General features: G+C 32.8%; 1 protein-coding gene across 6 annotated transcripts; it reads left to right on the top strand.

The window, feature by feature from the left end:
• The first annotated feature begins 1282 nt into the window (after positions 1-1282).
• On the top strand, positions 1283-27564 carry LOC137922013 (transcription factor Sp4-like). Of its 6 annotated transcripts, none has more exons than XM_068764832.1 (17): positions 1283-1412; positions 4552-4666; positions 5073-5398; positions 7861-7935; positions 8529-8648; positions 10575-10694; positions 11390-11492; positions 12874-13098; positions 14859-15022; positions 16069-16155; positions 17280-17342; positions 17655-17777; positions 21775-21898; positions 22795-22984; positions 24035-24181; positions 24562-24706; positions 25520-27564. In XM_068764832.1, exons 1-17 carry the CDS (start codon positions 1350-1352, stop codon positions 25685-25687), a joined length of 2358 nt encoding a protein of 785 aa, XP_068620933.1. In that variant the 5' UTR covers positions 1283-1349; the 3' UTR covers positions 25688-27564. The 6 variants fall into 6 exon arrangements, with proteins under 6 accessions (XP_068620933.1, XP_068620935.1, XP_068620937.1 ...); XM_068764834.1 differs by having other exon boundaries at positions 24038-24181; XM_068764836.1 differs by having other exon boundaries at positions 5073-5248.

Here is a 27564-nt window from a genome sequence, read left to right on the forward strand (position 1 = left end):
TTGTGAACACCGGCACACCAACCAACAACATCTCTAGAGACGATGACTTCATCAGTACTGTTCATTGATTCATTAAAAATGCGTAAACAGTGTAAACTGCCGCATGCCTTGCCACGCCAAGGTACACCCATAATAGAGTTAACTCGAAACTAACAATGTTATACAAGCTCAACTAATTGTAGTGAAATTTGAACTATATCGTAAAGCCTATAAGACATAAAATCCAATATAACCTTGTTAAAGTACAGTTCGCTTGAAAATGTAAGTTGGACAACGATTACAAAAATGATTTTATACTCTATTGCTATAGGTATAGAGTGCATAGTATTATTGAAGTTTTAGATATAATTAAGCTGGGACACACGCTCTCTCGGGGCGGCTGCTCATTCGTGCATAATGGACTCGGGGCGAATGCGACTGATGCTTGACAAAACGTAGCTCAACTTTCACTTTCGCTCCGTGCTATTACAAGTGCTAATAAAGTTATATAGCAAATTTAAAACAAAATCCAAATTTTTGTTTTAATTGTTATTTAGGTTAGAATCGATTATATCGATGTTACAAAAAGTACGCCGCAATAAAAAAAAATACGCTGCGCGACAATTCGGAGAAAACAGTTACCCGATAGCTTATTCCAAATTTATAAAACGAAAATAAGTGGTAGTCTCAGTAAACGAAAGCGAACGGAACGTTCGAAACAAAAGCCGAACGCGATAAGAAATTCTCAGGAATAAATAACGACGTAATCTAGAGAGTGATGTGAACAAAGATTTGTGAGTGCACAATTGTACCCTTATCGTTTGTTTACAGGCCACGTTCGGGTGCGCCTGACACGCTGAGCGTCGTGGCATGTGTGCATTTTTTGCCCGCCCAAGGAGGACGCGGGCGCGAGGTTATACACCCATTATTACGTCCTTCCTACTTTCAATTATTATTATCGGGCGGCGGCGCCGCTCCCGCGACGGGGAGGAGAAGAGAGGCGCAGCTGCTGCCTACCAATAATCAAGACCTGTCCCCAGTAGAATGAGACGGAGATACTGACCGCCAACTTTAAATATTAACTTTCCCAAGTTCCTAGACGTTATAGAGTGAAATAACTTAAGTACAAGACGCTTTTTGCCTAATTGTTTTCATCTGATAAACTTTTTTACTTTCATCTGTTGAGTTTCTTGATATAACAGAAAATAACTGCTCCTAATACGACCGCGATAGGAGGCGGATCTCCGAGACATTCCGAACGCGTTCGGCGATAATCGTCAGTTCACTCGCCGCAGTTTGGCGGCCGGTCGTGAGAATGGTTCGTTCCGTACGTGGACAAAGGAAAATAATTGTTTGCAAGTGTAAAGTAGATGATGTCGTCTGAGTCCACTAAAGTGCAGGTGGAATACATTAGTGAGGATAAAATTATCAAGGTAAATAGTGCAAAGTGAACGGCAGTGTTATTGTGTAATGAATTGGACGCTAGCAAGCGGTCTCGCGTGTCGGCCGACGCAGGGGGAGGGCGGGGCGAGTGCGGCCCCGGCCGTGTGGGGCCCGGCAGGCCACACGCGGGAGGTTGTGACCGCGTCGCGAGCTACTCCCTTGCCGAAATAGCATCAACAGCCTCTTTCGATCCTCTTGCCCACCCACTTATAGCAGTACACACTTCTGTATTACTTTGAAGTATCTGCAAACATTTTGAGTTCTTATGTCCAAATGTAGTGTCTAAATACAGACTCAAAAGATTTTTCAAGCACAATGAACCGAAACAGTCTGTGCAGTAACAAAATATCACAAATCAAAACTTGGAATACGTATTAGATATTCGACACTTAGGAGAAAGCGTGTAGTTTAGTTAGTCACATGCAGCGCAGTTCTTAAAAATCACGGTCACGCGATGCAAGGTGGGTGGATCAAAGGGCGGCGGCGGCCTTGCGTGCGACGACTCCCGGCTCCCGGCACTTGTTAGGAAAAGGCGTGTCGACACCCAACTGCTGCAACTAACCGAACTATATAATAAATCGTAACTTTGGAACTTCATTTACTGTTAAAGAGCCATACATGTATATTGTAAAGCAATCGTGCTGTTCATCTCAGACTAACATTTCTTCCCTTTTTCAATACTTAATACCAGCGATTATAATTATAAAATATTTGAGCAAATATTTTATATTTTAGGCAATGGCAAAAGTGATAATTTTCAATTAAAAAAATTAATTTATTAAAATACCGATTATTGGTAAATACATATCCATCTTAAGAATATTTCATTAAAAAATATTTTTTTTTATGACAACCAAAAAGGTATAGTTTGTTTGGAGTCAATGATATTGTCTATGAAATGTTCATAAATATTACATTCGTTAACATTCTTAAATTTTAAAGTAATTTTTTTTTCTAAATTATCTAAATCGTCTCATAAATGTGTGAAAGTACATCTGTAAAGGTTTGTAAACACCAAAAGAAAAAAAAATACTTTTGTTTTCATAAAACTCCTTCCTAGCATAGGTTAAGCGACTTAAAAATATGCGCGAAATAAACTAAAGAAAAAACAATCGACGATAACACAATACTTTTAAGTACAGATTTCGCAAAAACTAAATTAATCTTGGAGAATTCTTAAAGCAACCTGTAATAATTAAATGAAACAATTTTAATATGTCACTAATTTTTTTTCTTTAATTTTTATTAATTAAATAGTTTTTATTAATAAAAAGTTTAAAATACAGAAAATAGTCCCAATTCAGACAAATATCTCTTACTTTTATCATCCTAGTATTCATATTAATTTTAAAAGAATTAATTCAGGTATCTGGATAAGTATAAAATGTTGCTTTAGATCTACTTATATTTCTTCAGTTCTGAAATTGTTATATCTCTCTATATCAATCCATTTAGTTAGTATATTAATTATAGTATTTAATAAATAGTTATAAATATAACATGCAAACAGGTATGCTTGTCATGATAAGTCCGCTGTAAAATCAACTTAAAGTTCAGCCATTACTGTCAATTCTCTATCTACTAACATTATTCTGTATTTAAATTACCCTTCTTTTCATTTCTAATTTAACTCTCCTTTTACAAATTGGTTAAACATAATTTATTAATAGTTTGTTACCAATATATTTCTGTCAGATAGTCCGGAGAGAATTAAAGCGTAGCACTAAAATCCCTTGGTACACATGGTTACATATACATATAAAAGTTTGTATCACTAATGAATACATACATTCCAATCACATTCTCTATAAAAAAATTAATGGTATCATAGACTCTAATTGTTCTGAAAGCAATATTGAAAAGGATGTATAAAATCCATATACAGAGTGTAACCCGAGTGAAAAATTCTAATATAACTTAAAGGTTTAGCAAATCTAATTCAAGTATTTGAGTTATCGGTATTGAATTTTGACCAACATGTAAACTTGACTGACCTTAAAAAGACATACATTAATGTATAGAGTACATTGGTTCTGTCGTCCAAGAAGTATAACATAACATGTAAATTAATGGAGTTAAAATAAAGCACTGTCACACCACTAACTATACACATTATCAGAATGAGTCTACAGAAGCTTCTAAGAGTAGTACAATTGAGTAACAGATAAAGTTATACATTATTATTTGGTTAAATGTACACTACTTTCGCAGACTAAAAATATACACTCGGTTAGTTACTTAATTTCACTTAAATTCCGAAATAATATTGTGTTAATTTATCATAGAAATTAAAGTGGGATTATTCTGAATGTTTGGTACAATCTAGTCTACTAAAGCAGCTTTATAATAATGATTTGCATTAAATGATCTATTGTATAGAGCTAAACATAAGACATGTAAATTAGAACACAAAGTCTTTTACGTTGAAACACAATGTTAATGGAGAGAATGATTACTTGTTACTTAAGCTATCTCTAAGCTTATAAATTTAAACGAGAATGAGTTTGTAAAACCATAAGCAACACACACTAAAAGACTGTGGCAAGTCTGAGTCAGATTGTGCATTCCAAATTCAAAATACCTTTATTCAAATAGGCGTTTACATATACTTTGAATCAATTATGTAAACATTATAACTAGTTAGCTACTTTTGTCTTGGAATGCTGATCTGTTGAGAAGAGCCCAACAGAACTCAACAGTTACCCATTCTAAATGAAAGTTACTTTTTTATGTGTACATTATAATATCAACCATTAGAATTAATCACGAACCAAGTTCCACACATTTTAATTAACTACAAACTCTTGAAGGCATTATTATAAGACTTACTTAAGCAATTTTAATTTTAGATTTAATACCAAGAAAAGTAAAATTTAAGATATCTAACAGTATTTAGTTATAAATGCATGAAAGATAATAACATTTGAAGATTTAATACAGGGTCAGGTTTTGGAACAAAAATTTCTTATTTTACAAAAATAACTTTCAAATCAAAAATTTTGATTACAAAATGACTATTTCATGACATTTTTTCATATAGTAATGAATTTTTAGAAATATAAGTCTTAAATATTGCATGGATTTGAACAAGCGCTCATATGACAACATGGCTTAAATTATTTCTTCTAGGAGGCAAGTGGTAACCAGTCTCCACTAGCACTCCTGGCAGCTACCTGTAGTCGCCTCGGCGCTGCCAATATGGGGCCTGACCAGCAGCAAGACAAAGATCAGCAAAACCATTATAGTGAGATTATTTTGCTTTTATTATGATATTCTTATATATTCTCATATATTTAGATTGTTTGTCCTCTTTATCCTTTCTCCTTGTATGATATCTTCTATGCCCAAATCCTTTGTCCCATCATCATGTAGTTGCTCTGTTTATTTTGCTACCGTCCCTTTGTGACTTCCCTTTTTAACTGTGTAGATTTGTTTGATATTGACTATTTATGTATGTATATATTTATAATTATTATTTATGTTCTAACTGTATAAAAATGTGCTACAATTTCGCTAGAGACATTTTTCCTCTATATGATGCATGCATAGAATCATTGTGACATTAGCACAGAAAACAATGTCCTGAAAAGTCATATTTTTTAAAAAAACTTTAAAGGTAACTAATATGTGATATGATTGATATATTATAGGTCCACAACAACAACAACAACAACAGCAACAGCAACAACAACAACAACAGCAACAACAACAACAACAAGCACAGCAACAACAACAAGTCCAGCAACAGCAGCAGCAACAGCAGCAACAACAGCAACAGCAGCAAGCGCAACAACAACAGCAACAGCAGCAAGCACAACAACAACAGGTCCAACAGGCTCAACTAGTTCAACAACAAGTGCAAGGAGATGCAGCAACTCTTGCTGCAATACAACAACAATATTTACAACAACAACAACCTCAATTAAGGGTTATTAGTACTGCAGTTGTGCAGCAACTTAGAGCTCAGGGTTTAACAGTGAGTTAATGCATTGTTATTACACATAACAATAATATAATGCTAGATTTCTAACTATAGGAAATATGGTGGAGATGTTAAATATATTACTATATGGATTTATATAAATCCTTGCTTACCTTCCATTTTCAAACTGCTTGCACATTACTTATTACTTCACACTGTTGTTGGGGCTATTACTAATCAGCATTATATAACTAAAATAAGAATAAATAGAATCGCTATCTATCTTTTGTAAAGGTTATATCTTTTTACTTTGAGGTTGTTATAAGCTGTATGTGCTAGTATGAAATTGCACAGCAATATTTGCTAAATCTGCATTGTGTTTTGATATAACTCTTTGAATGTATATTTTATCTGCGAGTTCTGTGTTTTTAATACTATTCACTAACTATGCTATTTGTTATATGGTTTAATTTAATGAAAGCGTTCGATGTTGTGTCTGTGAGGGCCACATTTAATATACAGGGTGTTCTATAAATGTCAAACAAAAATTAGGTGATAGCGTTGTTAGTGGCAAATATCAGAAAATGATTTAAATATGCATAACATATTTTTAAAACATATTTCCGTTGAATGTAATAGTATTTTGAATACATTGTTGGACAATATGTGATGATTTTTCAAGATAATTGTAGTATAATTTTTGTCTGTTTTGCAAATGGGTCAATCACTGAAATAAGACAGTTAAAATATTTTATAAAAGTAATTACTTTAGTGATAGTAATATGTTATATCATAGCATGCATAAAATTGATACAATTTTTATGTCTTAAAAATTGGAATGCAATTTTTTTACTTTTTTTCCCCGGTTTAGCTAATACTTGCCCGGTGTCCTTATTTAGAGTTGATTTGATTTATAGGACATCCCTGTATATAATTATAAATTATTCATCTGATTCGAGCTGTGCTAACTCAGTAGTAGAGTACTGAGACTGAGGTTCAATTCCTGAAAAATTTCACACTTTATGCATTAATTATGTACGATAAGCCATTGCTCATGAACAAGTTTCTAGATGCTAGGCAGCAACGTCCTTTGCATACCATTATACCACACTACGGTTCTAGATCTGCCTGCCAAGCATGGGATTATGGTATATCCCCTCATAGATATCTTTGGGTCAGGACTATGCTTTGCAGTGGGCGTTTATGAGCAGAAATAATTTTGACATTATGTTTTTTCTAGGTGGTATTATGAATATTGAGCATATATGTGTTCCATTTCGTATTAATAACTTTGCATATAATTAATATTAATTTCTTGAGATTTTTATCTAATTGAAACTCATTAATTTAGAAAATATATCAGAAATTTTAATGCTATAATTTTAGTCTAATGATATAAGAGACAGTAGTCATGTGATGGTAAGTCAATAGTAAAATCATTTTGACCGGCATTTGATTTGGCACATTTGAAATATTTTTTTTAATACACCAATTTATTTAATAATATAATATACTGATATTTATGATCGGGTACCATATTTGAGATATAGACCTTTTATTACTTATTTTATTTTAGACAGTTTTTACTTAATAAGTTTAATTAAAGTTTGCTGAGTACTTATTCTAACAAAGCCGGTGTTTAATATATATTTCATTGAGGCTACATGTTGACTGATTTAATGAATCCTTAATATAACTACAGTATAATAATTACTTTTCAATACTGTTTAGTGAGCAGGTGTTGATGATATTGTAATGGTAAACATATATTTGCTGCAACGTCGCTAGGACCCTCGCTAGGTAGACTGGGGTCATAATTAAGGTCGGGAGGCGATCTTCAGGGGAGGCTTATGTCTTGCAGTGATGTCCCGGCAGATATGATGATGATGATGATGTGGTTGTTTGCATCTAAATTATGTATTACAAGACTCAACAGCCTGAAATTTTTTATCGGGTTTTTTACCAGAAAATATATAATATAGGCTTTATTCAAGTGATTAAGATGGGTTTACACTTACGAATATAATATTTTTAGGTCTCTTGAGTATTAAATAGAGAAATTGATTAAGTTTTTATTAAATTTTTAATACACATACTATTTGTTAGTAAGAACAGTATATTATACTTTGTATTTGAAGACATTGTTAAGTCAAGTTGTTGTCTGTCAAATATGTCACTGCATATTTCTTTGTAAGGTAGCGTCAGTTTTTATATTTATGGAATCTGACTTTTAGATGTTTGCTATATTTGTCTTTATATTTTTTTAACGTATAGTATATACTAATTACATAATGAATGATTCTTTCGGTGATCACTTTTGAAACATCTTTATATTTATAAATATATATTTATACGTACTGTTATTGGTCATAATTATCTACATTTTTTTATTTTAAAAATCATTAATCCACTACGAATTAAAAATGCAATTAAGTGTATTATTCTATATATAGAGGTTTGTTTGATTATGCGCTTTTGCTAATCTGTTTTTTTTTAAATGTTTCCTTTAATTACAGGGCAATGAACTGTCAGCTGCAATAGTGAATGCGGCCAGTACTGTACCGAATGGTATCCAGGTCCAACAGCCACAGGTGAGCCGGATGACAATCAATTGTTTGATGGTGTGCCAGCTTATGGATGTCACCATGCAACATATGAACAATTATTCCTAAGTAAGGGTTGAAATTAAAAAGAAGTAAATTATATATCGAGGTACTGGTTACAAATTCATTTGTGCAATAAAAGCGTAAGTAAAAAGTAAGATAAAAGTTTCGGTTTTATCAAACAGGAAATTAGCATTTTTTGTGTAATAATAAAAAATATACAACACACATAATAATATAAGGGAAACAATGTTTTTTTTTATTAAATTTTAATTATAAAAAAATGCGGTAGCTAATGGGAACAGTGAAATTAATATGTAAGTCTGTTTATGCTGGTAATTTAAAAACAGTTTCTTTTATCAATTTTTATTATGGCAACTTATTGAAGCCGCCTCCGTTATAGACAAAACTCATAAGACTAATGATTGCTTACTAAGATAAGCTGATTCTTTTGTATTGTCTTTACACGTTATATATGTATATATATATATATATATATATATATATATATATATATATATATATATATATATATATATGTATATATATATATATATATTTACTTGATGTGTTGTTTGCAGGTGATATCTATGCAACAGCTGCAATCGCTACTGGGCGGCGGTGTGGTATCCAGTGGTGAGGGCGCCACCTACCAGAATGCACCGCAACAGCTGTTACAAATACACCCACAGCTGTTACAGGTAACATTAACATCTTCATTTAATGCAAAATTGTTAATTATTAATGACAACCGTAATGCGTTTTTATCGCCCGCTTGGTAACCTGCGAGTTCCGAAGCTGAAATAATCGTCTTGTTGACAGACTATAGACATAACAACAGATGAAAATAAAAGTATCATAGCTTATGCTCTAAGCTACTCCGAACACATTCCAAGATATTATTCTCGCGGTTGTATATATTTGACATATACAAACATTCCACGTGAATCTTTCATGTGGTTTACTTTTCTCTACTCCTAAACTGTAGTGCTACCAAAACCGCTATACCGCACCTTAGGTAATTGCGGCGAGATGGGGATCGCGGATATAAAGCATGAGCACCGCCGCGGTGAGAGTTGAAAACCGTACGAAGTGCTTGATACCCCCCTCTTCACCTCGCTGTTTATATACCTAAGGCGCGGTACAAAGGTTTCGGTGGCATATAGAAAAATTGTTGCATGGAAAACGACGATGTTTCGGTTTTAATCTTTATGAGTTTGTTTTGATTTATGTATTGGTTATCATTGTTTTTATAATATTCTCTATGTTATGACATACTTTTAAGGCCAATGCATTACGAGAATAGCAGAGGGTTTATTTTTTTTTCAAAGAATATTTAAACACATGTAGATACTATTATCTATCTGTTAATTCATTTTATTTCATCCTCTGTTTTTTTCTGAGGGAAGGGCGATCTTAATCCGTTAGATGTTTTTATTTATTATTGTATTATATTTATAATACGTATTATACCTCATTTTTTATAAATATATATGTTGTTTACATATGTGTGTATGTTTAAGTATGTATGTTAATGTTCGTTGGTTTGTAAATATGTATTTATTGTACACGTAAACAACCCATTATTAGTACTTTTACCTTTTCTATACTATAGTTTTTGTATATTGTTTTGTAAGAGATTGCCTTGTGTGATAAGACCGCACTTTGTAATTTTTTGTACATTAAAGTGAAACTTATTAAAAGTATCCTTACGTGTGCAATAACGAATATTAAATAAAAAAATACTATATAAATTGCTATATTTTAATTTGATTTCGTAACATTGAAAGGGATTTCTTGGTATTAGAAAGTTTTAGTAGTTGTCGGAGGTGTTACGCTCGAAATTATAGATGATTGTATTCACCTGGGACGCGGTTTAGATAGAATACCACTAGATGGATCAATGACACGTTTAATGTCAAAAATTTATAAATAAAACACATATCATAGTAATTAATTAATTTTAATGTTTCAATTGTAACTAAAGATATTCTTATTTCATAAATTGTAAGAGTTCAGTAATAACATAATTATATTTTAATTTAACAATGCTTTATTATAATAGTTTTGATGGTCATCAAATGTTTTATATTCAGAGATAACTGTTTTAATTTACTCTGTGGTTTATATAAAGAACACTGGTAAAATTTGTACATTACTTTTCTCTGTGAGAACCTTTGTGTTTTAATAAAAATAGGAAAAAAAATGACTGCGTTGGACAAGTTGTACACGAATTTTGCGCTCAATAGGACATTTGGCGATAATTTTTATTAATACAGTATGATTGGCTTTAGGTGTAAAAGCTTCGATACCGATTTCCAATTACTCTTTAAAGTGATAGCTCTGGAATAAGGCTTAAAACTTTTTGCAGTACAAAGTCTGCAGATATAAATACTTTATTTTAATATGCAGTAATAGAATTTTTAAAAACGTGTTTTTTTCCTATATTATCATTACGCTATTTATTATTTCGATTTTTCGATAGTGTTAGTTTCACTCCTTTAAACATTTCACACCAATAATCAATCATCCTGTAAAAATAAATTAGCATGCTTTATTAATAAGCATAGTAATAATATGGTAAATTGCATATGAATGATTTTTTATTTTAATAATTTGTGTTATAGCAACAAGCTGGAGGTGTTTATGGCGGTTGCCTTGTGGGAGGAGTTGGGGGAGTAGCTCCCATGCAGGCCGTCACCGTGGACGGACAGGAAGCGCTGTTCATTCCCGCACAACATGCACAAGTCAGTATTTATTTATATTTTGTTTCCATAATATTACGTTCAGATGTTAAACCTTTTAATACATATATTTTTTTAACTTTATTTTACATCTTTTAAATATAATATTGAAATATTACATAAACAATAGAGAATCATGATTGGTAGTCTTATTGCAATACTAAAGATAAAGTGTTGGCTTATTATGGAAAACACTTTTGCATTAAAAATGTTGCAAGATGGCATAAAAATCTATTAGTAACTTGTTAAAGCCGTCTCTATAATTTCTAAGAAAAAACTTTATCTTCAAATATGTAATGTAATATTAATATCCTATATTAGAACAAGTTATTGTGTTTATTATTTTCATACAATATCATTAAGGGACAATGTTTTTTTTCATTTTAGAAATATTCCACCTACCCTCTTAGGGTTTTATATTTTTTTCTGAAAATAAATAAGCCAAAAGTGTTGTGTTGGACATATGCCTCCATAGAATACTGACGGCCAAGGTCACTGATGTGATCACTTGCTTAAATTTCGAATAGATGTAGATTCTATTGTATTTTAAAAAACATCTAAATATGAATTCGAATAATGTGAATAAATGACTTCAAAGTGGTTTTATTTATTTAAAATGCTGGCTATTTATTTAGGTCACTGCGCAGATCGTGAACATTGCGATTGGTTACATTGAATTGTTTTGAATTTCTTTGCAGAATTTCTCTGGGATGGGACAAGTTAGCCTTGTGAATGGTCAGCTAGTCAGGACCCCAGTGCTGCCAGCCGGGTTCCTTCAGAATGTCATGCACTTGCCTGCTGGTAAGTATTGCTGTTTTTATGCACATTTATGGCAGTGGTTCTCAAACTTCTATTTATATGAATGAAAAGACAGAAGATTTTTATTGTTGTCTTCGCTTAAAATTATTCCAAGCAAGATATTATTAGACTACCAATAATGGGAACTCTTACTCAGCTACGTACTGCAGTACAGATTAACCCGCGTTGAGATTATAAACATTTAGTCATGATTATATCTGAAAATACCAACGGAATTGCTATATCGGCAAGTCATTATTTTTCGAAGAAAAAAGCAAATTGCTTCAAAAAAATGTTAAATAGAATATTTATGACTAACTATGTCTTTTAGCTAGCGTATTTCAAGTGAAATATAAATTGAAAATAAAAATTAATGTTTTATGTGACCCAGTATCATATGCTCGGGGTTTGAGGACCACTGGTCTATTTAAATAAGAAGAACAAAGAGGTTTGTTTGAATTATAATTTTTAATATATATTTTTATTTTAAAGCTAATTATAAAGTTTTATAATTAAAATTAATGTGGGTAATATTAAATTGTAACAAGCCAACCTCTTCTATAGGTTTTGTTAAAACTACACGAACAAATGAAAAGATTAGGGTCTTTCAATTTCTCACTTAGCTTTTCGGGATTGCTTTGGGATTTACTTTCCGTTCACACGCTTCGCTTTCACTAATTCAGTTAAAAACAAATTGACAAGTTTTTCTGTCTATCATTTAAAACATTAGAATCATTCAGCATGCGTTTTACCTTATCATTTCTCTGTACATATCAAGTTAATGGCTGTGTATGAAATAGATTGTGAAAATAGTTTATTTGAACAAATTCAGTATTTTTTTTTATAATGAAATCCGATTTGATGTGTTTCTCGTGTGTTATATTTACACTCGAACACTGTTTTTGTGTTCCGCATAAGTACGGTAAAGAAAAATACGCAAAAGAAAATGAAATAAGAACCAATACTTTTCGCGATGCAAGTAAAAAGTGTATAAGAACGTGGAAAATAATTTAAAACCTTACGAAATAATAAAAGCATTACGATATTAATAAACATAAGCCTTTGTACTCTTATAATAACTTTTATGTGGTAAACTGGTTTTAAAACTTTTCCTCACTTGAATATGGTGACTCATTAAGAGTTGGTTTTTATTTATCTCGAAAGCCAGATGTATAAGATGCATTTCAATTAACTTTTTTTTTTATTTTAACTTTTAAACTGTTTGAGTAAAACACAGAAGAAAATGCTTATAAATATATATGTTTATGTAGAAAATGTAATTCATACACGGCCACTCCCTTGCACGCCCCTCATCGGCTTCTAACGTACTTCTGTCATACTAATCTTTGTTTTTCCGCATCCCCCCCACCTTGACCGCTAACAGAGCAACAAGCGACCGTCACAATACCGGGCTCTAACCTATCCATTCCATTGAGCGCCCTCACCGGGAACCAACCGATGATCACGATCCCGGCGAACTTTTCCATTCCCGGCGGCATTCAGATTCCGACGAGCCAGCCCATCTCAATCACTGGCTCGCCACTGCCCAGCGCCGACAAGAGTGGTGGCCCCAAGGAAACCAAAGAACCCACGAGTCCGTCTGCACAAGGTTGGTATTTAGGCTCATCTTCAGAACGGACGGAGACAATTCTTTGTTACATTCCTTAAACATAATTCATTTATAATAACCTATTTTTATATCGACTTATTTACCCGAATTTAACTCATAAATTAAACGAATTTTTATTACCATTATTGTTATATTTTACAAGTTAAAAGGTACTTCGGAGTAGGCCTTTTGTCACTTCTTTTTAAGGGGCACCCTGAAGTGAGAAAAAAAATCGAAACTAATTTTCTAAAATCATGACGGGTGTGGAAAAAAATTAAATGGTATAATTTTGAAATATTCCAAAAAGTAGTTACAAAATATATTTTTTATATTTTTTTTACAAGTCTTTAATTTATACAGTTTTAATAGCAATTTTTAGACATATTCAAAATACGCTTTGGGATATCTATGTGATATGGATGTCTTACATTTATAAAAATTTGATTGATTTCAAATGTTAATGTATTTATCTAAGATTTATTTTGTAATTTTCTTTTTTTTATTTAACCAAAATAAAATTATATTTCATATATTTAGAAAAACGTTTAGCTTATTACAACATAGTCTTGACTTCACTTGCCTGGGTGTAAAGTCAAAGGTTGTTCTCCGTTCTGACGTATCTTTCACTTTTAGCTTTCCCGTTGCTTCTTTCGTCACGACTTCATGCTATTTATATTTTATTTCGCACGTCATTCATTTCATAATTGTCATGGTTTTCATTAATTTTTAGAATTTGATACTTTTAAAAGTGTTTTAGTTTAATTTTAATATTAACATTGTTTTTTTAGCTCTTATATTAGCATCGGCATTCGAACAATATCAAACAATACAATTGTTTTTAAGAAATTATATGAAATTATTTTGTTTCTACTCACCGTCGCTGCTAAATTGAATTGACGATATAGTTAATGAGATACGGGCAATGCAAGACCGTCTATAAGCTGATAAGTTTATGATATATTGTGACAATAGTTTAAATTATGTTTTATTATAATTCTTTTACACTGAATATATTACACTTTAAATCAAATAATGTTCATATATATGTGGGATGTGATTTGAAAACAAAATTCGAAACAAATCTCATATAAATATTTATTAAATTATCGTCCTTAGACTCTTTTAAACTATGTCGTCATCTTCAACAAAAAGTTAAATATAATCTAAACCCAATATAAACGAAAACAGAGTTATAAATTTAAAATTAGAAAGCCAAACTTAATATAGAATAAATTGAATATGTTTGTTGTATGTTCCAGGTATATTGCAATACGATTGTATATTAAGAATAACTACCTATTATTACCTGTTTAAACACAGTTCCGGGATCACAGTTATCTTTTATTATGGCAGATTAAAATAATTCTACTTAAAAATGTATGCATTTAGAAAGGGGTAAATAACGAAATACATTTAACGTCATTCTATAATTAAGAATTTAAATGTTAACTTTATATTTACGAACATAAAAATTTAAAAAAGAGTGTACAATTTTATGGTTACATACCTAGGAGTAATAGATATTAATTACAAATTGGAGACACGATTACTCTTAAACGTTGAAGGTAAAATCTTGTGTAAACTGGAATATATTACGAATGAATTGGATAAATAAATCCACAAATCTGATGGACTACGGACTACTTAACTTTCTCATTCTTATTTTGTAAATATATCTTCTTTGTATATATGTTTTAGTTTATTTTTATTAAAAATTGAAAAAGTTTTTTTTTTCTAAATTACCGCGTTGTCTTAATCAGGTGGCGGTGTAGCAGTTCGAGGTGGTGTCGGTGGAGTTGGTGGTGTGGGCATGGTGCCAGTGCAGGTTCCCGTGAGCGTTGGCAACGGACATACCGTATACCACACTGTACACGTGCCAGTGCACGCGCCACACCACCTGCAGATCATACCGCAGCTACAACAGGTACTTATATGAAAATAAATATATTATTGAAAATAAGGTTCTAGTGTATTTAAAAATTAAATAAATATGCGAATCATGTAATTAAAAAGCTAAAATTCATAAATAACGTATGTGTGATATAGAATTGTCTTACATAACTTTGATATATAATGAAATCAAAATCCTCAACAAGCTTAACAAAAACAGCATTGTTGTAAATGCTTTATACGGCACAAAACGTTATATGTTATTGTTGAACATAATAAAACATATTATGTTGAAGCAATTTGAAATTTACCCGCGAAAAATTTCAGATCTCATGTATGTATAGGAGATAAATATGCTTGGGATTAATATATTGATTTTCAGTTTACAAATAGACGATTCATAAAATAAAAACTAATAAAATAACACTCGGTCTTTGGCACTGGTCGATGTAACATCTCCTGAGGATGCCCTGTGGAGGGGTAAAACACGTGTAGAGTGAATTAATGGCGGTAGCTGTGTTTCGCATTGTTTACTGCAAGCGCATTTATCAGCGGGCCGTGCACTTCATTGCACGACTACTGCTGCACAGCGGAAGTAGCTATATATCAGTCCCTTTCTTAGTTAGAACCAACGTTCTAAACCTGGAAATAGTCAATATTGTGGTTTCAGCTTATAGACCCACTGCAGGGAATAGGCCTCCTGCAAAGATATCTATACGGAGATATACCATAAGCGGCACGCTCGGTAGGCAGACTGGCGATCGCGGTGCGGTATTATGGTACGCAGAAGACGCTGCTGCCGATCCTCTGGAAACTTATAAACAGTGGCAATCCTATATAATTAATGCATGGTGTGAATTATATAAGATTGTATCCCGGGAATCGAAACCTGCGACCTGCGATCACATGCCTGAATCCTCTACCACTGAGCTTCCACTGCTCAAGTAGTAGTATACATAGAATACATATTTATGTGTTTAGTATATTATTGCCTTAATTATTCGAAAGTGCTCAGCAAAGCTTACCAGAGATGATGATCACCTTATAATGATGAATGAAGAATTTTTAATGTTTTCGTAGATGCAAGCTCAGCCTCAAGTCGCAAATGTACTCACCCCGTCTGGACAGATACAGCAGATTCAAATTGCATCATTGGGCAATGTACAGGTAATAAAATATTATTAATTATACATTGAAGCTTTGTTTAATATAATTGAAGATACTAACTAACTAATCATTGTTTCATGTTGCATTATACAATTAGAAAGATATTCATCTTAACTGTAGGTTTATGTGTCAATTAAACGCCAAAACGTGTATATATGAAAATAAATCGGATGGTATTAACAAATAATTAAAGAACAACCCTGTAAATCAAAGTAAAATGCAACCGAAACCGCTGTACCGCGCTTTAGCTACGCGCGCAGTGGGAGGCAGGGGGCAGTTTCGGTCGATCTGTACCGTAAGTCCTTCGTCAATGCTCACTGCGGTACTGATGCTCTATTTTTGGCCGACGTCAACCTCGCTGTGCGTTCCTAAGGTGCAGTACAGCGGTTTCGGTAGCATTAAAAAAATCATATGAATTTATAAACGTTCTAATCTACTCTAAACAAGGATAAGGTTTAACCTAACAATCACAAATACTGAAGTCAATACACAATCTAATTTTATTACAAGTTCTGTAAAATATCGATATAAAGAAATAATAATGATTTTTTAAATATAAATAATGTATATATAAATTATTTAGCAATAACAAATAAACATAAACTGCTACCAAATTATTTTGCAAGTTTATGCGGTGAGGGTCACGTTTCAGTGAGGATTCAGGAGTTTACAAAGTGAATAACATAATTGCCCACCTTTTATCTTTTTTCTTAATCTAATCTTTTCTAACTTCTAAAACCATAATTTAAAATCTTTAATACTGTGAATATTTATTTTTTTAAATTAAAAAAAAGTAACAGCATACATATACTTAACAAAGTCACCAATATCATATCATATTTTTTATTCACGTGTAAACACATCTTTATGCTTACGACATAACAGCAATTTCGTCATATTTAAATTTATTGGCTAACTTAACATATAGGTTGCTCATCTATTTGCTTTCATCTAAATATATAATTGTTTTACATATATCTGTTTTCATTTATAAGATATAAATCACATCATGATTTAATATATTATTAATTATAATTCAAAAAAAAATATATTTAAGCATGTTGTGTATGAATCGGTAGGGCGGTAGTAGTTGTAAATACAAAGCTGGGTTTGGTTTGGTGCAGTCCAACGGTGGGAACCAGGCGACGGTCAGCGCTGCCCAGACACCCACTACCATCACGCTTCAGGTAATAACAAGGGTAGACACATTCTATTCACTTGACTATATGACATTTGTTTTATATGTAGATATCTTTATTAATAAATTTTATAAATTATTTAATCTGTCATTTCTATATTTAAATTGAACTGTATTTAGAAGTTTTAAATATATTTATTTATGCTTTATTTATTTTATGAGAGAATTTTTTTGACAAAATAAAAAAAAAGATTTTATTTATGTCAATAATATTTATATAGTAATATGTCTGTAGTACATGTATATAAAGCTAGTATTATAATTATATATATATTTATCCAATCGCTGCTCGGACGCAAAGGCGGTTTCGAACCCGATGCAAGCGGACTCTAGCGGTATGCAACAGCAACCGCAGATACTGACGAGCACAGGACAACAGCTCACCGTCATACCGGCGCCCAACAACGTTCGCAACGTCGTCCAGGTAACGATAGAGAAACGTTTCAAGTATTTAAAAAACATTAACTCTGATAATAGATATTCAATACTAAAACACACACTACTACGGTGTTTTACGCGTAATTTACGTTTCATTAGTTTCAACCCTTACACTCCCATTACAGCTCGAATTTTACAACCAACTAGAGATTAGTTGGCTGTTAAAATGAAGATAGGATACGAAGGTTACACTACAACTTCGATCACCCTGTATGTGATATATAATTCGTCCAATGTAATATATATTCTAAGCCCTTATTAATGTCGGAAGTAAATTGTGTCGTTTATTTAAAGACATGTACCAAAATAAATTTATTTTACACCAAGGAATAATGTTGTTGCACTGTAAGGCGTAGGTTTTTTTCAAATATACAATGGGGGGGGGGGGATATACCATAACCACGCTTGGCGGCTAATTGGCGATCGATGTGTGGTATTATGGTACACAGAGGTCGATGCTGTAATAATAAAGTGTGTGAATAAAAACACAATTATTTCATTTATAATTATTTACCCGAATAGGCACACCTAATTACACGACACTGGAATAGGCGCACCTACACACTGCTCTTTCCGCTGATCTGTCGGTGGCGGTATTCTGATCCCATTGAGTGATTCTTGTCACTAAACCATGACCCATTTCACACTGCTTCTAAAATATTGTTACTAATAATAAACGTTTATTTATGTCATATTCTGTTTTGGGATCTGGTTGTTGTCTTCCGTTTTATTTATATAATTGTGTGTGTCATTGTAGTGTATAATAAATGATTATATTATTTTATCTAGATATGTACACTCAACTCCATTTTTATGCGGTAAAAATATTTCTTAGAAAAGCGTGCAAAAATCGTGTAAAATACGTATGAAAAGGTAAATTTTTTATTCAAGCAGGTATTTAAATTCGGTTTTGAATTGTCGATTATTTAAACATTATAAATCGTCTTTTTAACGTTTTGATGTCTGCGTTTGACTACCAACTTGTCCGATGAAATGCGGTTTGTTCGAAAATGAAGAGAGTAGAATTAGTACGTACCTATTCACCCTGATCCTAAAGAGACATGGGTTACAATTGTCGGAAAATAAGGAAGGCGGTAGATCGTTTCATACTCGGGCTAAGTGGAACAGAAAAGTCGGGTCGTAACGCTTGGTACAGCTCCAAGGAAACTCCACAGTATAAGGGTGGTAGTGGGTGGTTCCTATTCATCCTTTAGAGCAACAAGGGTGGTGGGATAAGGTCTTGAATTTCTACGAATTAAAAGTAAGAGTCATAAGCTACCACCGGCTCGTAATGCTCATCTGCTGAGAAGAATCTGTCAGAAATTTAACAGTTACTTATTTTCAACCTGGTAAATGAGTTAACAAAACAAAATCCAATTTTGATCAATTAGAAACTCTTGAAGGCCATAATTAGATTTATTTAATAACATTTAATTTTAGTTTTAAAGCTAAGAAAAGAAAGGTCTAAGATATCTTTTAGAACTTTTTTATAGTGTACATATAGTCACATGAAAGTTTTGTTAACTTTTTGAAGATGAAATTTCGAAATTGCGGGTTCATTTAATTTTTTTGTATTTATCATGTGTTTGTCGTTTTATTATATAGTAAAATGGATATTTTTAACAAGTCTTAAAAATCGTGTAACATGAAAAAACGCTAAACATTTGAACATGAAATCTTTATTACATAGGTATTTATAAAACGAAAACAATTCATCTATAAATTTGTGTCAAAATTCGATTCAATATACTTAAATATATAATTTGAAATTAGGGGTGAAAATCAATGTTGTAACTGTTCATCGCTACTCACTAACACAAAGTTCCAGAAATAATAAATCACGTAATAATAAAAAACCGTTTTAAATTAACGGATTGCTACATATTTCAATTAATTTTTGTTTCTGTTGCTACAGTTTTTATATTATCTGTATTGGCCTATTGCATTCCAATAGAAAAATTAGATAAATGTTTCAAGTTTGAGTGCTACGTAATACAGTGTGTTTGGAAGTCGATGCAAAAGCTTTAAATCTCTTTGCTGACAAATTAGTGCCAGGCATTTTACTTGGCACATCGGAATGTCTATATATACAGCGTTAATAAAAGTTTTACATAAATTAAATGCCGGATTCTGTAATTAAAATTTACAAATCAATTATATATAATGCATTTACATTAACAATTGCGTTAATGTACTAATTACAGTATTCTGATGATGGCCATGTATTATTATTATTATTGAGTTAAAAACCGCATTTACGACGGCAAGTAATTAAGTTAAAGTTAATTAAAAAAAGTATATTAGCATCAATGTTATATTTAGAACGACGCGAATTTTATAAATGATGCATGTTTCAGTTTTATATATCATTTGTTTTGACTTTATTTAAATTTGTAAAGAAAATTGTCTTTCACTTTAAAATCTCAATAAAACGCCATCTAGCTAGTGCTTGTAGAAAACTATATAATCTCGAGCAAACCTAGCGCTTCTACCGACCAACCAAGTTGAAGCAGTCATTGATCCACGTGGTAATAAAATAAACGTGTGCTTTATGTGTTGTAGCCGTTATTCCTTGTGTTATGTGACGTAAGACGCTCATTTGCTTGCACGAGAGAATTATTATTAAAAATATTCTAACAAAATAATTCGTCACATGTCCTCTGCGACATGTTTACAAAGTTTAACAGTTTAAATTTTTAATTTTAATATTTCCAACGGTTCAAAAAGTTTGTATACGCGGAAAGAGGTAATAATTAACTGTAACTGAGTAATATAGACGTCGGGAGTTTGTCGCGATGCGACGTAAAAATGTTTCTCGGAAGTTGCGCTCGCCGGCTGCGACTGTGAAGTCCACACAAAAAACAGCTAAAGACATCGTACGTAAGCAAATAATTAGCTCTGTATATATACACATATATGTTTAATAACTTTAACGTGTGAAGGGTTAGGCATCGTGAATTTTTATTACTCGCAGAAAAAATATGATTACGAATTACATTGCAACCAAGTTTATGTTAAATTACACCGCGCAATGTTATGGCAAGGACATGTAAAGACCTATTCACAAACTCCCTGACTGATAGTTTTTTTTTTTAATTTTTTCTAACTAATTATTTTTCTTGTATTATAATTATTATGTATGTATGACCAATGATTGTTTTAATATTTAATAAAATGATAAATAACTTATGTTACTATAACGTATATTAACTTAACTATGTGTATCGATATGTTTATTATTAAAATTAAACATTTATTTTTATGTATTTAAAGTATTCCGTAAAATGCTCGGTATTTTCTTTAAATGAGTCTTCTCCAGTTTTGATATCTCCTTATATATGATTTACAATTAAACAGTTCGTTTATTGTTACTTTATGTTTCTCTAATATTACAAGAGTTAAAACGTAAATATTTTAATTTATTCCACAACACCCAATAATTTATTCTCTACTTGTAAACTTTAAAGTGAGTGTTACAATTAATTATTATATATTTGTAAAAAAGTGCTTTACAGTTTTATGGCAATGTCTACTTTATGTGAACGACATATAATTTATATTTGAAAATTTGTTTGTTTTTGTTATTTCGAAAATTATTTTTCTACTGTTATATTGCTGTTGCGTTGTGTCTGTGCATTGATTATTAAACTATTTCACGGCCATAGGTATTTTATTTTAAAATAAATCATGAAATCAATCTTGATTTGATTTACTTTTTTTATGAGAAATTTGACGTAAAAGATTTAGTTTATTACAAGTAAATATAATATTTGTTATTTTTTTTATTGCTAGACTTTTTTTGTTAAAAACATGTTTATATAAATCATTATCATCATCATATCAGCTGATAGACGCTCACTAGGTTTCCTCAATCGTTATTAATAGAAGTAAAAAGTTTTTGTGCGAAATGTCAACAGGTGGACGGATTTGGTAATTTTGCTTATTGTGGTCTTTGAATATTTTACTAAGTATATTCTACGCAGGTCCCTACGCTGGGCGTGGGCGGACTGGGCGGCGCTGTGCAGCTGGTGCCGGCGGTGGTGCCGAACGTCCAGCTTGCGCAGATGCAACAGCAGCAAACTCAACCGCAACCTCAACCCGTTATAGGTACATACTCCATCCTGAACTGACTTGCCTATTTACACTGTTCGTAATGTGATCAACCAACCATTAACTCAAGACCAGGCTTAATTTATCAGGCTAAGGTGGCTTGAGAGATGCCGAATGACTAATTTTTGTCTTATATAGTCCTATTGCCCTTAATATACTGAATCTATCCTCTTTACGTTTGTATTCGCCAGTTGTATTTTCTCCGCTACTATGGTATAGCTATAATAAAAAGTAAATACATCAATAAATGTGAGTGAAGTTCACCCAAGTTGTTCCATCATCGTGTCAGCCTCCAAAGATAGTCACGATGACCGATCTTGTGCTGCCAGTATCCAGCCACTTGATTATGTCATCTACCTAGTGGAGGGGGAGGCCTAGTGGGGGCTTCCCAGGATGGTTTACCGGCTCTTGCTAATCATCCGAGAACCTTTCGGCCATAATGAACATCGGTTGCACGAGCGATGTGTCGCACCCACTGCCATTTCAGAAGAACAACTGTTCGAGGTACTTTGGTAACATTGGTTGTTTTATGAATCTCCTCATTTTTTATTTGATCTCGCAGCGAAGCTCTCTCCGAGTGACCTAGAGCCTGCTTATGCGACCATGTCTCAGATCCATGTCATCTTGTCAAAGACCTTAATCTTTAGACACTGCTTTTCGACAAGAAAATTTTTTGGAGCTTCCTGGTTAATAGTGTTCCAGTTAGATTCGGCGAGTGATCTCTTTCTAGAAGTTGCAGTTATCCAGCCGGACGGTTTGTCCTAGATATATAAAATCGTCTAAAACTTGATTTATTTTTGTGGTGACATTTACAATATTCTAAATACAGTATTTACAGTAATTACTTCGAACTACGCAGTATTGGTAACTAATTCATTAAATTAAATTTACAGAGACAACGTTCACGGGCCAACAGATCCAGCAGGACTCCAGTGAGCCGGGCAAGTGGCAGGTGGTGACGGTGAGCACGGGCGGTGGTGGCAGCGAATGCGAGAACAAGGTGCGGGAAGCTAGTCCCACGCATGGCAAGCGGCTTATGAAGAGAGTCGCGTGCACCTGCCCCAACTGCGACCAAGGAGAAAAGTGAGTAAAAACTGCCAAATATTACCATCACAAATATGTTTATATTGGACACTACGTGACCGAAATTTTTCGTGATTATAAATCGAGTATATCATATATCCGTCGAAGTTGCGAATTCGGCAACCGCATTACAAATAAATTACATGAACAAAAAAAAATACAAAAATTGTAAAAAGCACAAAAAATTGCCTTGTTAAGGTTTAACGTGTGCCGCAACATAGCGTCTGTAAGTATCGGGAACGAATTTTTTAAAATGATGAATGAAATATTGTTTTTTATGATCCTGTGGTCTTTAGTACATTTAGAGCAACCGATTTTATTCTGTGTTTTAGGGTGATTCTAATTTGAACTTGAATTATTACTGCTTTCAGTTTTTATTGATATATTGGAAATATTTCCATTAGGTTGGTTTTAGTTGCACAGCAGTCTAATATGGAACTGTTGTTTAAAGAGTTCTTTGAGTAGTTGTAGTAAGTAAAGTGTAAGTAAAAGGGGACTTGGAGTAACTTAGCACTAATAAAAGGAAACATAGTGACACAAAAGAACAAGAAAATAAAAAATAAAAATGGGAAATATTAATTGTGATCTTAAAAACAGAGACACAGATGGATGTCTGGTGGGACACAGACAAAAAAATCGAATCTTGATTACTTTTCTTTGAGTATTTTCTTTCCTCATGTTATTTAGCAAAAATATACATGATAAAAGTAAACAGTGCCATGCTTGTATATGTTAAATAAGGTTGCCAAGCAATTTCATATGGTATCTAGATATTGCTGTACCCCAGCCCTCTTTACAAACTTAATAAACATTCTCTTGAGCCCTTAGCAGGTAGAATTTTAAGAAAATCTGTTCTTATCTTACCTCTATTTGGTCTATATTTCAATCAAATTTTAAGTCTTTAAGGATAAAGGTAGAAACAATCTGTGATGAAGGTGATAAAAATGAAAAAGAATGTTATAGACACTCACCTCACCTCACCGCGCTTCTCTAAGGCGAAGGCGGTTTCGGTAGCATTTTATTTCTGTTTCTAAACATCATTTTTCTCAGCAGGTTAGTAGATCGTAAGAAGCAGCACGTATGCCACATACCGGGCTGCAACAAAGTGTACGGGAAGACATCGCATCTCAGGGCGCATTTACGATGGCACTCCGGAGAGAGGCCTTTCCTCTGCAACTGGCTGTTCTGTGGCAAAAGGTACGAGTGTATTAACATATTGCATCTCTTTGTACATATATTGTATTAAGCTATATAATTATAGAAATAAATTGCTATTAAATAAAAACTATGAAAGAGGCCGTTGAGATTCACTCTAGGATTTTGGTTGGCTCGATTAAAGCCAATTCCGTTGCAAAGTTGACGTTTGGTTGCAGAAACTAGCAGTGATAAGATAAGACCATGAGAAAAGTAAATGTTGACCTTCGGCTGAAATTATGATGATGATTAAAATGGCATATTTATTTGTATTATCTTGTGATCTTTCCAATGCTGAGATCCTCTAAGACATTGTGTTAACAGTAAACTACTTGTAACTTCAGTAATATTTGTACATATAGTAAAATAACGTTTTCAAACAGGTTCACGCGTTCGGACGAACTGCAAAGGCACCGGCGCACTCACACCGGTGAGAAACGCTTCGAATGTCCTGAATGCAGCAAACGCTTCATGAGGTCTGACCATCTGGCGAAACACGTTCGCATACACACCAAGAACAGGATTACGGTTAGTTTATTTAATTCAAATAATAAATCAAACATTAATTCTGTCGCTTTGGGGCTTGGTCATAAAATATGTCACCTGAAATTTCAGTTTCGTCGATCCCTCTTCCTGGAAATATTATGTCACAAAAACTACAATCTTCCTTGAAAATAATGGATAATTATACAAATATAGTTATTTTGTAATAACAACTAAATTTAAATAAATTAATAAATTACGAAAATTAAAATAAAACAAATGCACAATTTATTTATTGTTTAAATATCGAAATGGAAAGACAGGTATCGAAAGCATTGAAATATCTTAATGGTCATCGTCACGTGTTCTTATACCACCCTTCCCCCCTATTCTACCTTGTCACTTTACACAGTGACGCTTCCTTTATTGCGAATGTATTATATGAACGGTCCTTAAACATCGGCAGTAATAAAGAGCTATTGTCTTAGCTTGTGTATATCGCCACCTATAAACAATTCAGATGAATGTACCTTCCTGCTGAAATCGACACAACTCGAGTCTCTAAACGATGGGTGGGTTAGTATTGGCCGTTCTATTTCGTCAATCTGCAGCAGCGTCGTTCATTCTTTTCGTTCCTTAAGACTCGGGGCGACAGCGACACTCATCTTCAAAATGTTAATCCAGTAACGTGTGTGGCGTTGCTTGCTATCTTCCGATATATTATGTTACATATAAACAAACCAGTATTAATTTTGTTACAATTTCTACATTCGCTACGGATTTTTCAAACCTTACATATATAAATGAATGTTATTTTTTTAATTTGTTCGAGGATTTTCATATGTAAAAGTTTCACAGGAGGTGACGACGTCGACCCAGTCGATGTACTCGGATTCCGGGGACGATAGCTGCGACGACAAGATGATGCTCACGATAGAGACAATACATTCAGCCGGCGACGGTGATGAGAAGCTAGTGATGATCCGGCCCGGCGCTAAGCTGGAAACAGAGCACGCGGACAGCTAGGACGAGGCCAGCGACGCATAGTCCCGTCGCTGCAAGTGCCAGACTCGCTCGCGCACTAAATACCACTTGCGGGAATTCTGCAGCTGCGAGTAGAAGCCGCCAACGCCAAATTAGCTGATCAAATTCGTGATTACATTGTTCATCACCATCATTTCAATCTCAGGACATCAACTGGCCAGACAGAGGACTCTGTTATCTGATCATATTGTTAGTGTCTCCGGTTTGTGGTCTTCACTATGAAACTTTAAAGCCTCAGTGGTTAATAGTGAATAATATGTTATGTGGTGATAAATACAAAAAATATATTGCGAACGAGTTAAAAAATTACTAACCATTAAAAAAACTATTTATTAAACACAGAAAATAAAAAGGGTGATTTGTTGAAATGTTATGGTGTGAGTGAATATACACACTAAAATGGCGTTGACTTTAGTGAAATACTCTATTTGTTGTAGAAACAATTGTTTATGTGGATAAACATGAAATTAAACAATAGTGAAAACATATGAAAATGCACATTTCGAAGACAATCGCAACTAGGGTTTATAAATATTTAAATTAATATTTAACTTATTTATACTATTATTAAAATTGTTTTAGTATATATTTCTCTCCAACTTATGTTAAATGTATAGCAGCCTGGTGTATTGTGAAGTAAATGTCTATCATATAATCAGTTCTTAGGTTTATTTATTAAAAATGGCCATATTTTGTAATAAATATGTAAAAAAGTTAGTGTTTGTTTAACTTTATCTGTATGTATAGTGGAAATGTTGGATATGATCCAAATTTCTTCTTTCCAATACAAGTAATCTATTGCAGATATAAGAACATGTGTAATTAATTTGTAATATATTCATATTTGAATCCATGTTTCGTGTTAGGTGTAATAGTTCGTACAGGGACTATATTGTAACAAAAAATGTATAGTTTTTTATTTAGATATAATTGTATACATTACTTACTTATAACTATAATACAGGTAATCACAGAGACCTTAAAATTTTAATGATCATCTGTATACAGGATGTTCCAAATGTCAACGTTGAATCGATTGGAATAAATATGATACACAACTTTAACCTACCAAAATGAAAAATAAAATGTTTTTATGGTGTTAGTACCGCTCTTTGACGTTGATTTATGGGACACCCCGCTTAAAACATATTCTAACGCGAAATAATACAAAAGGTAATTCATGTATTATGATAAGGGTAATTGTATTAAACAAAAGTATGTGAAATTAACAAAACTTTTACCTTCGTATTTTGCAGGTAAAAATTTTTGGTCATAAATTGCACAATGCACATTCATATGGACCTAATTAGTCCAAAACAACAGAGTTAGAGAAAGAGAGTATATAGACGCCCACTGAGAGGCATAGGCCTTGAGCGATACGCCCTGCCCACTGTCACTTCAGACTAGTAATTCTTTAAGCTACGTTGGGTTACCTTGGTTCTTCTGCGGATCTACTTATTATTGATTTGCCTCCGCAGCTAAACTCTGAGCAAATCCCTCTCCGTTGCCCGTTGCTATCTGGGTGACCTTGAGCCTTCAAGGGCTATTGTAAGCGACCAAGTCTAGGATCCTTATGTCATCACTGGCAAAACAAAATTTTTAGACATTGATTATAATGTTCTCTGTAAAATAAATGAGCAAAGTCTTATAAAAACAACTAAACTAAGTTTGTAATGTTTTATGATAAATCAATTACAATTTATAAACATTCTTAAACTTCGGAATAAATTAAGTTATTGTAAAGCACATCAGTACTTCACACTGATTTTGAGCCTGCAGTGCAAGCATCAATTCTGTAGCAGTTCATGTAGTTGTGTGTTTCTATATTTCTAGAATATTCTATCAAAAACGTTTCTAGA

The sequence above is a fragment of the Battus philenor genome, unplaced genomic scaffold, assembly GCF_028537555.1.
Source record: "Battus philenor isolate CCGP_79_NKW_IND1 unplaced genomic scaffold, ilBatPhil1.0.hap1 SCAF_2, whole genome shotgun sequence".
Taxonomy (NCBI): Eukaryota; Metazoa; Arthropoda; class Insecta; order Lepidoptera; family Papilionidae; genus Battus; species Battus philenor.

What these genes read in the sequence shown, in the direction of transcription:
- LOC137922013 (XM_068764832.1), top strand. Translation starts at nt 1,350, where the DNA reads ATGATGTCGTCTGAGTCCACTAAAGTGCAGGTGGAATACATTAGTGAG. An exon ending in TGTCATGCACTTGCCTGCTG is followed by an intron (nt 11,493 to 12,873) that starts GTAAGTATTGCT and finishes GACCGCTAACAG; the next exon opens with AGCAACAAGCGACCGTCACA. An exon ending in ACGTTCGCAACGTCGTCCAG is followed by an intron (nt 17,778 to 21,774) that starts GTAACGATAGAG and finishes TATTCTACGCAG; the next exon opens with GTCCCTACGCTGGGCGTGGG.